This window comes from Scardinius erythrophthalmus, assembly GCF_964197995.2.
Source record: "Scardinius erythrophthalmus genome assembly, chromosome: 17".
Taxonomy (NCBI): domain Eukaryota; kingdom Metazoa; phylum Chordata; class Actinopteri; order Cypriniformes; family Leuciscidae; genus Scardinius; species Scardinius erythrophthalmus.
Window position 1 is genome coordinate 7,834,776 of NC_138237.1, and position 15,268 is coordinate 7,850,043.

Sequence of the window (15,268 nt, forward strand, 5' to 3'; positions counted from 1 at the left end):
TTTATCAAGAGGCTCATACATGTTTGGCCAAGATCTTGTATTGTCAATGCAAGAGTCCAGCACTCTGTAAAGTCTCCTCCAGCACATCCCAAACACTTTCATTGAATTTAAGATCTGAACTCAGAGGAGCCGATTCATGTGTGGAAATGACATTTACATTACATTTACATTTATTCATTTAGCAGACGCTTTTATCCAAAGCAACTTACAAATGAGAACAATAGGGAAATGAAACAAAAGAGAAATGATTCTTGATGCTCCTGAAAAGGGTCCACAATAACATTAAGTTAACAATAACAACACTGAACTTTAGTCGTGAACTTGAGTCACTTTTGCATCACTGATTGTGTGTTTTTTATTGCATAGCAACTGAACGGGCGCTGGCAACATGCTGACTTCCTGTTCCGGGTGTCGGACCCCACCTTACTTCCTGTCAAACGAATTAGCAACCTACCGAAGACAACGCCCTCATCACGCTTTCACCTAGAAGTCGGACCTGTGTGCTTTCTATAGTGTGTGTGTGTGAGATTGTGAGTGTGTGTGCGCTCCTCAAACACACACTGACCCGCCCACATCCCGCCCCCTTCAGTATTCAGCCACTGATTGGACTGCAAAAACAGAAAGAGGTGGTGTGGGCGGGGCTTTGGGTGACAGCATTAGAGACTCCCACAGTCTAAAGGAAATCCCGCCCGTACCAGCCATGGATGTCCAATCAGATTTGATTCCTCTAAAAAACAAGCCAATCATCTCGCAGGGACAAAAACTCAGGACATCCGGGGCCGGAGAAACTGCTAAACCCTCTGTCTCTGTCTTTCTCTCTTCTTCTTCTCTCTTCTTTCTCAGCCTGTTTCTTTGGTGCTCGTTTTCTTTTAGTTGCTCTTTCAAATTAATAATAATAATAATAAGTTATTATAATACTTGTACTTTTATAATAAGAATCAAGTTTATTGAAGAGATGAATTAAGATCATTGAGAGGTATTATATGTACATATACACTTATTGTTTATCTGATCTTTTATATATTAATTTTGTCACATGTAAAAAAAGAAATGCTAAAGTGCAATAGGAAAACAGAGAAAAAATGATAATTGATTATATATTAAGTGTGCATCTCAATAAGGAAGGTTTTTCAGGGATGTTGTCATTCATTCGTGTCATTTTAACACTCCAGCAGACAGGGAAGTGTGTGTGTTTGTGTTTGTGTTTGTGTTCGCGTGTGTGTGTGTGTGTGTGTGTGTGTGTGTGTGTGTGTGTGTGTGTGTGTGTGATGGATCAGTTAACGAGTGAAGGTGTATGCTTCTATCAAACTTGCAGACACACCTGTGCATATCAACACACATGACCCACCTGAGGTGCGCCTGTCACTTTAAGGGGGCGTTTCTCAATGAAAATGGGTGTGTTTTGTTCGAAGGAGTTAATAAGAGTGAATCCCTCATGAGAACACATCTGGGTCATATTTCAACCAAAAAGAAAAAGAGCATATTATTAATATTTGCATTGTGACATTTTTGTGACAAGCACATTTTTACGGACATCTTTTTTACCGTAATGCATATGGAAATAATTCACCTTTCTGTACTTACTTTTGTAATTTGTAGGCTATTATTTGCTTTGATGATTATCATTACAGAAATGTTGAATTGCTGAAACATTACATCAATGAGTAAAACAAATTGTTCAGTTGTCATAAAATTATTGTCACAATGCAAAAAGTGGGCCTAAGACTTTAATTTGATGATGCAAAATGTGTTTTTATCCTTTTTTTTCTGTTCGGTTTCAAGGAGAGAACAGAGAACAAAAAAAAAACTTTTTGACAAAAACGTACTCTGAGCTCAAAATATCAGCAGTTTATTGCTGTCTTTTGATTTCTGGGTAAAATATGACTTGGACATGTTCTTAACAGGTTTCGTGAGATTCGCTCATCAAACGCCCGTTCACACCAACGACGATAACGATTAAATCGTCGAAAAATCGTTTTCAGCTGGTGAGCGAGAAAAACATTGACAGCCAATCAGAATCCATTCTAACTTAAGAGCGCGATCATTTAAAGCGACAGACGACACATAGCAGCGCGCGCTTATAGTTATCGATATAGTTATCGTTTTTAGTGTGAACGGGCCTTAAAGGTTTGTCTCGGTAACGATGGTGCTATTTTGAAGCTGTTTTAAAAGTGGATCTTCAAGATGTCGATGCTTTTGTTTAGTGCCCGTGTTACTCTGAATTATGATGTTAGTGTGAATATTGTGTACTATTAAAGGTGCTCAGAAAAGTCATTTAAAACATGTTTAATCTGTATGTGCGTTTGCAGCATGTTGAATACATTACGCGATAAACTCGTGCTTTCCTCTGTGGTTACAGAACAGTTTTGTACTTTCACTTCACCAGCTCAAACATCAACTAATGCCTTTAAGGGAAAACATTTAAGAAACTATACGTTTTTATGTGGCATCAGAAAGTGTATATTATCATATGCAAATAATGGTCGTAATCTCGTGACCGATATGTTGCGTTCCCTAAAACAAGGAAACCGCATTTCGAAGCTTTTTGTTCCTTTATTCTTCAGGACCGTGTGTATAATTCTGCCGGCTTTGATGTATACAGTGAGTCCCTTTTGCTAATTTAATGTTATTTAAATTTACAAACGCGCTTTTTAACCAAATTCTCTGTTGTGACAGAGTTTCTCTCCAGATAACTTAATTATCCGTATGCCAACTGCTCTTACGGTTGATAGATTTATTTTATGTGTAAATTTGGGGTTCCAGAGAACAATATATTGCTTTTTCAATCTGTTTTTTATTTTTCTATCCTGTTTATTTTTTTGTCTATAATAATAATAATAATAATCTTAAGTCGTACTGTACCAGGACTGTGTTCTCTATTATTTCTAAGGTTCTAAGATGAATTTTAAAACATGTGAACGTTCCATGTCAGAATGTTGGAATTCTGATTACCTCATCGCTCTGCAGTTTCTGTTTGTGAAAATTCAACTCTCCAATTCAAGTTTTAGAAAACTCATCTCTTGTCAAATTCATAATCAGCTCTCTCTCTCTCTTTGAACACGTCCTCCGTTTCGCTCAGTGTTGTTCTTTGTGTCAGTTTTCCGTACTTGGTTACATATGTGGATTCTGAATTGGAATTAATGCTTACATACCCAATAAAGATGTTCTTACACCAATGCCTGCGTTTGGACTTCTTGTTTGATTAATAAAAACCAATACAGACATTATAACTCTAATCGTTGCACTTCATTTAGGCTAATACCTTTGGATATTAAAAATGGATTAGTAAATGTTGAAATTAACATTAAAGATTAATATTTTAAGTACAAGTATTGTTCAATCTAGTTCATGTTAGCTAAATGAAACCTTATTGTAAAGTGTTACCTAGAAATTAAAAAAACAAATGACTAAAACACAAAAATATTATAAAGTTGAAATGAAAACAAAATAAATAATTAAAAATAAAAATTATGAGTAGATCTCGATGCATTGTAAAAAAAAGGATCAATAAGTTATGACAATATTTTCATTGCTTTAACATTAAAATAAGCAATTTGCAACTTTTTTATGTTATACACGATTCAACTAATTTTTTTAAGTCAGTTTACTGTAATTTAAGTTTAAATGACTTAATCATCCACGTTGATTATACTCAATTGTACTCAAAAAGTGTACTAAAATAAAATTTGATCACGGAACTTGAAAGGAAAAAGTTTCAAAACAAGTGATAATTTCTGTTCATTTATTAAAAACAGGCAACATTACCAAAAGGTTATTTAAATACAAATCTTTATTTAGCATTTTAATCTTGATTTACAGTAATTGCTGTTCATTGCTCAGGTTTTAATACAAATGAATATGAATGCAGTAGAAACACTTCAATTTCAGTGCTTCAACGAGTAACTGCAGAAATCTGAGTTAAAAATGAGTTGCATTAAGAAAACATCTTGTCCTTCATACAAAGAGATTATTAGTTTTGGCGTTCAAGATGTTTTCTGATTCCATAATACTTTCAGAATATTCAACAAATACAGTAGGCTACAGTGACAATGGGCACATTACATTTTCAAGTTTATTGTTTTTTTTTTAAGTATTATTTGGCAAGAATAGATTATTCTAGGGTGAAAAAACAGTCATCACATGTGTAATTGTTTTAGTGCTGTTCTGAATTGTCTTGGATATCAATTTAAAATAAACCACGCCTGATAAACTACTCAGTTGCTTTACTCATAATAATTTGATTATCACTTCCATTTTCAATCAATTTCAGCAAGATTGACAAATACTGAAGTGTCAATCGGTCAACTATTGAGATTTTACCTGCTCTGAATGATGTCAAATGTAGTTGAAGTGTGCAAGAATGATGAAAGTGATAAAGATAAAAGGGGTGTGTCCTGAACTGGAGGGGGCGGAGCCATGGAGGTTGTGTCCACACAGAGCGCGCTCCAACAGCAGGTGTGTCTCAGGTGTGACGCCTGCAACACACACACACACACACACACACACACACAAACACACACACACACACAAATTACTGCAGAACTGACAGTAGCCTACTGTTATTGTTGAGTAAAACACTAATTCAAAATAATAATCAAACTTTATAAATATAAATAGCATATAAATAATACTAAAAATAACACTGATATCTAATTGATAACAGGGAAGTATTATGTAATAGTATTGTTTCATGTCGACTCTAAAGTCTGAGTTTTAAAGCTGCAGTGTAAGAGATCTAATGCTTTTAAACACTGATGTTGCAGGAAGTCCTTAATCTGCTCTATTACACCTGTTTCTAGACTTGATGACACCGCAAATATTTATTATGTAATATTTTATGTAATAAAAGTATAGTTATAAGCTACTGTGGAGAGCAGAAGACCAGAATAAATTATTATGTGTATAAAGTCTACAAAAGAACTGGGCTGGATACTACATTATAATGTAATGCGCTTGATTTGACCTTCGGTCTCCACTGGGGGCGCTAGCAGCTTCACTGACACTTACAGGAAATATTACACAGATCTGATTTTTTTTTTTTAACAAAGCTGAATTTTCAGCATCATTACTCCAGTCTTTAGTGTCACATGATCCTTCAGAAATCATTCTAATATGATGATTTGCTGCTCAAGAAAAATGTGTTTTTATGATCAATGTTGAAAACAGTTGTGCTGCATCACATTTGTGTGGAAATAAGAAAGAAATAGAATAGAAAGGTTAAAAGAACAGCATGTATTTAAGGTTTAAATCTTTTGTAACATTATAAATGTATTTTCTGTACTTTTTGATCCATTTAATGCATTCTTGCTGAAAAAGTATTAATTTCTGTCAAAAAAGTTTTAGTCTCTAGCTATGATTATCTTTAGCCTTAATTTTTTTAAAACCACTGTCCTTTTTTATCTGTAAATCAATAATTCCCGCCCATCATATGAAGTGCATGTGCCATTATTGATGAGCAGTGTCCTGTTTCCGACATTACACAATCAGTCGATATGGGCATGTCAGCGTACAGCAAAAGCAGGGCCAAAACACTTTTTGGTTTATTTAAATGCAGGTTATTAAAAGTATTTCAGGACATGAATGAGTGAGAAACTCACTGTGTTGCGACCATTCCTCCCAGAGATGCTGAAGTTCCTCATCATGTTCATGAGTGTGATCTGAGGTAAATTGTCATCCAGCAAAAAATAAATAAATAAACAAACATATCACATTTAACACCATTTAACTGACAAAATGTTCATTTTGGGGTGACCTTTCCCTTTTTAATATTTAGGCTACACAAATCTGACAGACAAAATCCAATATTTTCAGTGTAATAAATGAAGGGTTCACAGACAAGGCTTAGTCCCAGACTTAAATGCATGGTTGAGCAGTTTTAACTGAAAGCAACTTGCACTGACATACCTTAAAATATGTCAGTGCTATTGTTTTGTCTTTTTTTGTCTTTTTTTTTTCTAAGGCACGTCTATAAAAGCTACTTATTTGAACTAAGGCCTAATCCTGGCTTAATCTAAGCCCTGTCTGTGAAACCGGCCTCAGGGTGATAACTGCAGGGTTACCGCCGTCGCTGTGCTGGAACAGGAGCTGCCTCAGCTCTCTCAGGGCTCTCGTCAGGTTCTCCAGCTGGTCGTGGAGGTGGATGTTCTCCTCGATCAGTGCGTGGATGGTGTCCTGAAGCTCAAACGCTCGACAACACACGGCCAGCAGCAGCACACCAATACACACACAGCGCAGAGCCCTCGAGCGATGCATCCTCAACACACACACACACACACCTGCTGTCCTCACAACGGCATCTTCACTCACACACACGCCGTAGTCTAGCTCACACACGGCCCGTAGAGCTTCTGCTGGCTGAGGGACCGCACTGCTCTCACACACTCATCTGACAATCCAATGCAGTGAAACTAATCTAATAAGAGTAAGAGAGAGAGAGAGAGAGAGAGAGAGAGAGAGAGAGAGAGAGAGAGAGAGAGGGAGAGGGAGAGAGAGAGAGAGAGAGGGAGAGAGCTCTACTTTATCCAGATCAATTCAATCATTAAGTGAACTCATGAACGCGCTCATAGATTATCCTGGTTCAACACGATAAAACACTCCAGCTGCACTGCAGTTTTACCACAGAAACCCAGCGAGAACCACAGACTGTGTGTGGGGTTACGGGTTAGCAAGAGTTTGATTTAAAGCAAGAATTGTTTAACCAAAAAACATGAACTTCTGAATGTCCCCCCCCCAAAAAAGAGCTGTCCAAAACATCTCACAAGTGTTGCTATCGTTAAATAAAATTATTACAAACTGTTATAATTGAAGTAAAGACAAGCAAAATAAAATGTAAACGATAAATGAAAAGCACAAACTGAAAGAAATCAGAAAATTTAGAAATGTTGCCTTACAGTAAAACAAACAAGCAATAGGCTGTAGAAATATCGAAAAGAATAAAAATGACAAACACATAATTAAAACAAACGAATGAAAACTGAAAATCTAAAAAGAAATGCAAATTCAATATTAATACTTTATTAGTATATAAATAACACTACAAACACTCATTTGCTATTCCAAGCAAATGAGATATGAGAGCTGGGAAGATTTTAAAGTCCCCCTGTAATCACTAATCGTATCCCTTAAAACATCTTTGATCACCAAAATTACATTTAAACGTTTTTTCTTTGGGAAAAAAATTCATGCCTTAAAAGCTTAAATGGAACTCTACACCCTTGCCTCATTTAGTATACAGGGTATATTTAGAGTTTAGTTAGCCTTTAAGGAGAAAATACTCCACAACGGTGTTGACATGTGAATTGGCACATGGTTTGCCTTAAAGCATACTGAAAACACCACAAAGACATATAAACATTAAAAGCTTGATTTTAACCACAGAGGGACTTTAAGTAAATAAAAAAAAAATCGCACAAGTACACACAGCTTTAGAATGGGTTAGTAAATTATGTTCATTTTAGGTGACCTGAGTTTTCTGTTGACTGGCTTTCAGACTTGAAGTTGAGAGAGCCAAATGGATAACACAAGGCCACTAACAGGACATCTCAGACGCATGTGCATCTATGTTATACTTAATTTGGCCATGCAGGATTATTTACACCATGTAAAGACAAGGGGGAAAGTGGCACTGCGATGCATGGGAAAACTTTGTAGCATGAACTGAGATGAACAGAAATGTTAGAGGATAGTACCATTCATATATAAAAAGTAATGCTAGTCAGAAAAACAGTGGTTTAATGCTTCATTACCTTGACATTTTAAAGTATGACATTGTTGATTTAATGGGAAACATCCTGCTCTTAATCCAATCCTGTAAACCAAGACAACTTTAAGCCACCTTTTCTCTTCATGAAATGCCTTGTTAGACCACAAGTGACTGTAAAAAAACTGTACAATACCCAACCTTGCTTCACAAGTAAAGAGAAGTTCAACTCAGTCAGTGTAGACCAATTAAAAATGAGACGTGCAGGAAAAGAAAGTTTGACCAAAAGCATTTTATTAAGTCAGAAGCTGTAAATGCAACTATTTATGAACTCTTAGGAGCCCTGGCGCGCTTCTTCTTCACCACCACAGGCTTCTGACTCCTCAGGATGGCGCTCACGCGTCTCACAGCCGCCTGGAGGACACAGACAGAGCATCAGTCTACCGGACAGCTGAAGTGCATTCACTCCATACTTCAGTCTGCATACTGCATCTACTATGTGCATTACATATAAACACCGAACTAAGAGTTTAAAACTATCTCCCAAAAGCAAATTGTGTCCAATTACAAATGACTTAAGTAAACTGTAAAATTGATAAATCCTTCATGCGTTTGTGTGGCCGTGTGAACTCACCATGCGCAGATCTCTCCTGTATTTGTTTTTGCGGATGATGTTCCTCACGCTGGCGAGGGTGGCGCGAGAGTTCTTGTTGATGGTGATCTTCTCGTATGAGGTGGCAGGTTTACGCTGACCTGAAACACATGCAACCTATAAGCTTAGTAAAAGATCACCAGAAGATGTTTATAAAGAGGATTCAGTGCAGATGAATGCTTTATTTCAGAGATAAATCACATTACATTGAGACCTACAGAACCTAACTCCAAAACAAATGTCTTGATGCAACTGCATTATACAAACAACTAGCATCTGAACCATTCTAATATGCAACCTCATTATTTCCTGGACATTTAAAAGTTGGATCCCTGAAAGAAATGTCACTGTTGTCCATCAGCTTTTGTCCTAAACTAGCGGAGCCTCACTCACCTGCACGTTTCTTCAGGACGACGACCACACCTTTGCCATCAGCGGCCGGCTCGATGCCGACAGTCTTCTTGTGAATGAGGCCATTGAAGCGGAAAGAATTCCTGGCTTTCAGGTTATTTGGTTCCTGACCATGAGAGAAGGGTATGCAAGATTAGAAATCAGAATTAGAAGTGTATAACAACAACAAAAAACACTGGAAATGTTCAGCAAGACAACTATAGAAGTGTTCGGACATTCACAGACAGCAGTAGAGACCAATAATTGCCAATAATTAAACTGCATAATTAAGCTTATCAATTTATTTTATCAAGGTATTTTGGTGCAAACTGTTTAAGACAGTAAAATTACACCAATTCCAAGATAGACAGTAGGGCTGGGTATCGATTCAGATTTTACAAATCGATTCTCAAGCTCTCAATTCGATTCGATTTCGATTCTCGATTCGATTTTCGATTTCGATTCTCGATTCGATTTTGATTCTAAATTCGATTTCGATTCCACTCAATGAATAGCCTATATATTTAATACAAATCCTATATTTATAAAAAAGAAAGTAAAGTGAACATAAGTTTGGAAGTGGTTAATTAATAAAAAGAAATTAAGAGCTACCAACCTATATATTAAACATCCAATAAATAGACAGGATTTTGATGCAAGATGAAAGATTTATGCTGAAAATTGGACAAGTCAGAACAGTCGCATGCCTTGATCAAACAGGTTAACAATCTTCATATAAACCCATAAAAAAAACTTGCATATATTTTATCTGTCTAGGTAGGACATATAGGCCTACAGAAATTGAATAAAGTTATCAAACAGTCTGCGATGCATTAATTCTAAAGTATATATAGACTAATCCTTATTAAAGTTACAAAAGTTATTTAGTCAAGAGCAGTGAGTGTTTTTATCTGTTCCCTTTGTTCTTTGATTAACTTTAATGACAGAGATAATTAGTGGCTACTGTGTACTGTCCCTTTAAGAGACCAACCGCTGCTAACAGAGACGCGGATCTCACACGCGCCTCATCATTCACGTTCATCATAAGACTGTTCTTATGTTATGAAGATACTCGACAAAAAGACATTTTGGCATAATTGTGTGTGTTATTCATTCAAGCACGAAAGAGAACTGTATTCTGGGCTGTCTTGTGCGCACGCACGATATCAGCGCGAGTCTTTTCTGTGTGTCACAGGACATTCACGTCATTGCGTAGGCTTGACATCGCGATTGCGATATGATTAATTGTGCAGCACTAGTTGAGGTTATTTTATGATTAAGATAAAACAAACATAAAATCTCACAGCATTAGCTATAAAATGGAGTTTGCAAGCCTATGAACAGTGGAGGAAAACTAATACTGGCTTTTGGGTAATAGATAAATAAATATGGAAAAAAATCGATTCGTGGCGTTTGAGAATCGATTTTGAATCGACCACATTTTAAAAAACGATTAATCGAAAAATCGATTTTTTTGCCCAGCCCTAATAGACAGGTTATGGCATTCCTCATCCCCAAGCAATAAAGAAAGTCTTGTGGCAGGCGAGTAAATTACACTTCCGTTTACGCAGTCAAAACGATTCAGTTTTCCTACTTGTGTTCAGTTGGTATTCTGGATCGCAGGATATTAGGTGATAGATATTTTAGAGATGGAAAACCCTGAAGCAAAATCAGATACACTAGATTACATCTACATATGAAAGGATGCGGGGGCGAACAAACTAATTTTCTGAACTAAACTAATTTCTAAGCCTGCATCCATTCTTGAGTCGCATTAAAACACTAGAAAACACAATATTAGCTTAGTGTGAATTAAACTAAACCCATTAAAGTGTTAGTTCACCTCAAACATCGTTTACCCTCACGCAAGACTTTCGTTCATCTTCAGAACACAAATGAAGATGCTCTTAATGAAATCTGAGAGCTTTCTGTCCCTGCATTTGCAGTCTACGCAACTATCACTCAAGCCCCAGAAAGGCAGTAAAGACATTAAAGTAATCCATGCAACTCCACAGGTTTAACCTCAGTTTTATGAAGGGACGTGAGTGCTTTGCTCATGCAAAAAACAATTTACCACTTCATTTTCAAAATATTAAACTCCTGCACGTTCACGCAACATCTGATCTCGCGTCAACACGCATGCATTGTGCTGCTCTCGTGAACACACATTAGAGATTGATATTTTGGGGTTTGGAACAACATGAGGGTGAATAATTAATGACAGAATTTTCATTTTAGGGTGAACAATCCATAAAGGCCTGTCACATCAGCACTGTCTGACTTACAGTGCTGTACGTCTGTTTGTTCCTCTTGATAAGGAAACTGGAGGTGTTCCTGATGACCATCCACTGCAGGTGGGACGATGCCATAGTGACTCCTGAATGAAGCAAGGCAACACATGAGAATAAGAAACAGTCTACAATTAAGACTGCTTATCTACAAAACCACATAACCAATAAAACAAGATCATTTAGTAATAATACACACATATAATGTGGGCCTGTAAAACTATCAAAACTCAGCCCTCTTATGAAACTACAGCGCTGCAAAAGGATACTTAACACTGATAACGTTCAATTTGAGAGAGAGAGAGAAAAACATATCTTTATTTGTTATCAGTCGATGCTGAAATGTAACATGTTTAGCGGTGTGCTGCTTGTCTCACTCACTGCAGGCCTCGCTAAGCAACACCGGTAGTTTATAATAAAATATCTTCCTCTTTATTTTGTCTACACCGAATGTTACAGCTCATAAGCAGCTTATAACATATTCGATGTCCTTATATGAACATTTAATGCTGAAATGTGCGCTATATAGCGTTTAATCGAGCTTTGAAAAGTAACACACGACGACCACGTTACCTTTTCAGCAGAGGAAGAGAGAAGGAAAGGAATGAGTTCCAGTTCCGGCGGTTCTTACGTAGTTTCTTACGCCTATACGAGGGATTAGTAATTTAGTCATTTACATTCGATTCAGAGTGTAGTAAATGACAAAACAAATATTTCAGATGTCTTTTCGAAAAGTTTTAGGGAACGTTTTCAAATACCTTTCTTTAAAAAAAAAAGTTTTAAACAGACCTATATGTTTGATGGACAGTGCGGATGAACATCAAGCGCGCAAACGCGGGTGATGCAGTTTGAGTACGTCACTCGATCTGTGTGCTCTTCGTCATTTTCATGCGTTCTCTAACAACAACCCAGCTCTGCAAATACATTATGATGGTTATTATTTATTTGAGGATAGTTAAACATTGTAAATGAGAGCGGAGCCCAAACAGATTATTATTCGAATGATTAAATAACCAGCCAATGCAGCAGTGATGGAGAATGATGAAGATCAGGAGACTCTGGGAGAGAAACTGTATGATCTGATTTATCCTAAATACACTGAGATGACACCTAAACTTACAGGTGATAGAGAATCAGTATCTATCTATCTATCTATCTATCTATCTATCTATCTATCTATCTATCTATCTATCTATCTATCTATCTATCTATCTATCTATCTATCTATCTATCTATCTATCTATCTATCTATCTATCTATCTATCTATCTATCTATCTATCTATCTATCCTCTGTCTGTCTGTCTGTCAGATATAGTGGTTTAACTTTACTCATGTCATGCAGGTATGTTACTGGAGTTGCCAGTTTCTGTTGTGGCTCAGATGTTGTATGATGAAGCTCTGCTGAATAAAGCACTGGAAAGAGCACTGACCGCTCTCACATCATCTGACCACAGGTATCACACAGTACTGCCACTTGACAATAAAACAAACAGATATTTTACACACACACACACACACACACACACACACACACACACACACACACACACACACACACACACTAAAAAAGCTGAATTAAAATGCACAGTAATGGATGGATACAAAGCACATTATACTAAGCATACAATGTTGTGACTTTACTGGGCAACAATGTAGCATTCAACTACTTAGAACATTTCTAAGTTAATATGACATACTTTTTCACATATTATGTATAGTACATACTAAGTGCATAACCTCCGTCTTATTCTCTTCCTAGTGATCCTGTGTCTCACACTGATGATGCGGTGTCTGTGTCCTCCGACTCGCTGGGTGAACAGCTGTATGACCTCATTGACCTCTACAACACTGGACATACACAGAAAATAACCGGTACATTTATTGACACTGCAAAAAAAACACACACCAAATGAGGGAATTTACAGTCTGTTACAATAGTAACATTGCCATGGCAACTGTGCAGGCATGTTATTGGAGCAGAAGAAGGAGGCGGTGCTTCAGCTGCTGTCGGATCACGTGCTCCTCGAGGAACGGGTCAAGATTGCCTTGAAAACCTTGCAGGAGTAGGTGCCTTTGGGTTTATTATTATCAGTGCCGAGCAGATTTCAGAATTCAGATCATGAGTTAGAATTTGAATGAATTGCAGAATGTTGAATTGTAATGATATACTAGCAAGAATTAGCATTAAAAGATCACAGGAAAGTTTTAAATATGCTAGAAACAGAATGTCCTCTATCTGTGGCGTAGGCAGGGTGACGAGGTGACAGACGTGAGTGACAGCTCAGACCGAGACGAAGTGGAATCCATTGGCGAGACGCTTTTCGGTTTTGTGCATCAGTTAGACCCCGCCCACTGTGCTGACATCACAGGTGAGTTATTAAGCTCATTTGAATACAGAGATGCTGCGTCCGAAATCGAATACTTCCCTATTATATAGCATGCGAAATACAGAGTAGTATGTCCGAATACATATTCAAAAAGCAGTCGGCGAAAAGTACCCGGATGACCTATTACTTAAATGGACACTTTACTATCCCATGAGGCAGGCAGTATGCAATTTCGGACGCAGCAAGTGTTTTTGTACACACTATGTGATATGTATTAATGTGTGCAGGGATGCTACTGGAAATGGATTCTGGAACTCTGCGACAGATTCTGTCCGACCGGAGCATGTTGGAAGTTGCAGTTCAGAGAGCAAAAAGTGCACTGGTACTTCAACCAAATATACACACACATTCAGGGCTGCAGTTCATGCACTCCCTGTCGAAGGATGCGTTTGTGCTTTTAAGCTATAATATTGCTCACAACCATAACTTTGAGTTACAGAACTCTTAAAGGGATAGTTCACCCAAAAAATGAAAATTCTGTCATCATGTACACAAAAGAAGATATTTTGAAGAATGTCTGTAATCAAACAGTTTTTGGACCCCATTGACTTTCATATGATTTTTTTTTCTTTTCCACACTATGGAGTTGACTCCATCAACTGTTTGATTACAGACATTCTTCAAAATATCGTCTTTTGTGTTCAAAAGAAGAAAGAAACTCATACAGGTTGGGAACAACTTGAGGGTGAGTAAATGATGACAGAATTTTCATTTTTGGGTGAACTATCCCTTTAAGAGTTCTGTAACTCTGTGTTGTGAGTAATATTATAGCTTAAAAGCACAAACGCATCCTTCGACAGGGAGTACATGAACTTTTTTTCTCATTCAAATTTGGCTGGGTGGCTAATAACACATTTTTCTGTGGTGTGACAAACTCAGAGCACATACTTAATTTTGACTTTACTGGGACTTTAAGCTGGTAAATAATGAACAAGGAAGAGCTGGACTGAACAAATAATAATAATGTTCTCTGTCCACAGGAGGGGGTTTTGAGCCCAACACACACACTAATGTCAGAATGAGGAATGGAATCACTTGAGGAAATCTGTACTTGGGACTTTTGGGCCCAAATTGCTGTACATTTTACATGTATATTTCAATGTAATGTTTACATGGACTTCTCACGGATTGTTTTAGGATTTTTGCCACTTTTTATTGATAGGATTTGGGAAGATAAAATGACTGTGAAAGAAAAAAAAGGGGGAATTGCATCAGGAAAACAAACAGGCTGGATCTGAACCTGCTTCACCTGCATGAGACTCTAGAGCATCTGCACTAATGGCTTCGACATTCCTGCACATTTACATTCTTTTGTTGATTTGTGTCATAAATCAGCTATAAAATAATATATGTCTGTAAATAAAGAATGAAGAGTTTCATACTGTAGTTTTGTATGAGATTCATGTAAATTCTACTAATATTACAGCCATGCAGATAATAAAGACATGATGAAATGCTTTTAAGTACACTGTTTTCAACTGTTTGGTTAGTCGGTTTGTCCTTCTTTAATGTAAAAATGAGAAAAACATTCTCAGGCTATATTGCACAAAAGTACAGATTAAAAGTTTGGGGTCTTTTTAAACAAATATTATTAGTTTTATTCAGCAAGGATTCATTAAATCGACTGTAAGTGACAGTAAATACATTTATAATATTACTTAAGATTTCTATTTCGAATAAATGTTTTTTTGTTTTGTTTTTTACTTTCTATTCATCAAAGAATCCTGAAAAAAATGTATCACAGTTTCCACAAAAATATTAATCAACACAACTGTTTTCAACTGTTAATAATGAGAAATGTTTTTTGAGCATCAAATCATCATATTAGAAGGATTTCTGAAGGATCATGTG

General features: G+C 36.8%; 4 protein-coding genes across 4 annotated transcripts in view; 2 read left to right on the forward strand and 2 right to left on the reverse strand.

Moving 5' to 3' along the window:
* col27a1a (collagen, type XXVII, alpha 1a) overlaps positions 1-3,168 on the forward strand; it is a 65,620-nt gene extending 62,452 nt beyond the window's left edge. Inside the window, exon 61 of the mRNA XM_081390950.1 lies at positions 367-3,168. Coding sequence (XP_081247076.1) covers positions 367-513 — 147 coding nt within the window. The 3' untranslated portion in view covers positions 514-3,168. The remainder of the gene's footprint in view (positions 1-366) is intronic.
* Positions 3,169-3,778: 610 nt separating this feature from the next.
* Positions 3,779-6,390, reverse strand: LOC308705896 (uncharacterized protein). Its single transcript, XM_081391191.1, has 3 exons — positions 6,060-6,390; positions 5,598-5,657; positions 3,779-4,475 (listed from the first exon to the last, which is right to left on the reverse strand). The coding sequence occupies exons 1-3, from the start codon at positions 6,250-6,252 to the stop codon at positions 4,336-4,338; spliced, it is 393 nt and encodes a 130-aa protein (XP_081247317.1). The 5' UTR covers positions 6,253-6,390; the 3' UTR covers positions 3,779-4,335.
* Positions 6,391-7,972: 1,582 nt separating this feature from the next.
* rpl28 (ribosomal protein L28) lies at positions 7,973-11,888 on the reverse strand. The gene is made up of 5 exons (XM_081390273.1): positions 11,603-11,888; positions 11,027-11,118; positions 8,745-8,868; positions 8,334-8,452; positions 7,973-8,113 (listed from the first exon to the last, which is right to left on the reverse strand). The coding sequence occupies exons 2-5, from the start codon at positions 11,108-11,110 to the stop codon at positions 8,024-8,026; spliced, it is 417 nt and encodes a 138-aa protein (XP_081246399.1). The 5' UTR covers positions 11,111-11,118; positions 11,603-11,888; the 3' UTR covers positions 7,973-8,023.
* LOC308705320 (uncharacterized protein) lies at positions 11,856-14,890 on the forward strand. Its single transcript, XM_081390272.1, has 7 exons — positions 11,856-12,151; positions 12,373-12,484; positions 12,790-12,902; positions 12,994-13,093; positions 13,278-13,399; positions 13,645-13,739; positions 14,398-14,890. Exons 1-7 carry the CDS (start codon positions 12,061-12,063, stop codon positions 14,437-14,439), a joined length of 675 nt encoding a protein of 224 aa, XP_081246398.1. The 5' UTR covers positions 11,856-12,060; the 3' UTR covers positions 14,440-14,890.
* Positions 14,891-15,268: the final 378 nt, after the last annotated feature.

What these genes read in the sequence shown, in the direction of transcription:
- LOC308705320 (XM_081390272.1), top strand. Translation starts at nt 12,061, where the DNA reads ATGGAGAATGATGAAGATCAGGAGACTCTGGGAGAGAAACTGTATGAT. An exon ending in GATGACACCTAAACTTACAG is followed by an intron (nt 12,152 to 12,372) that starts GTGATAGAGAAT and finishes CATGTCATGCAG; the next exon opens with GTATGTTACTGGAGTTGCCA. An exon ending in CTCACATCATCTGACCACAG is followed by an intron (nt 12,485 to 12,789) that starts GTATCACACAGT and finishes TTCTCTTCCTAG; the next exon opens with TGATCCTGTGTCTCACACTG.
- LOC308705896 (XM_081391191.1), bottom strand. Translation starts at nt 6,252, where the DNA reads ATGCATCGCTCGAGGGCTCTGCGCTGTGTGTGTATTGGTGTGCTGCTG. An exon ending in GTTCCAGCACAGCGACGGCG is followed by an intron (nt 5,658 to 6,059) that starts GTAACCCTGCAG and finishes AATTTACCTCAG; the next exon opens with ATCACACTCATGAACATGAT. An exon ending in GGAGGAATGGTCGCAACACA is followed by an intron (nt 4,476 to 5,597) that starts GTGAGTTTCTCA and finishes TGTGTGTTGCAG; the next exon opens with GCGTCACACCTGAGACACAC.
- rpl28 (XM_081390273.1), bottom strand. Translation starts at nt 11,110, where the DNA reads ATGGCATCGTCCCACCTGCAGTGGATGGTCATCAGGAACACCTCCAGT. An exon ending in CGTCCTGAAGAAACGTGCAG is followed by an intron (nt 8,453 to 8,744) that starts GTGAGTGAGGCT and finishes CATGTGTTTCAG; the next exon opens with GTCAGCGTAAACCTGCCACC. An exon ending in ACAGGAGAGATCTGCGCATG is followed by an intron (nt 8,114 to 8,333) that starts GTGAGTTCACAC and finishes TGTGTCCTCCAG; the next exon opens with GCGGCTGTGAGACGCGTGAG.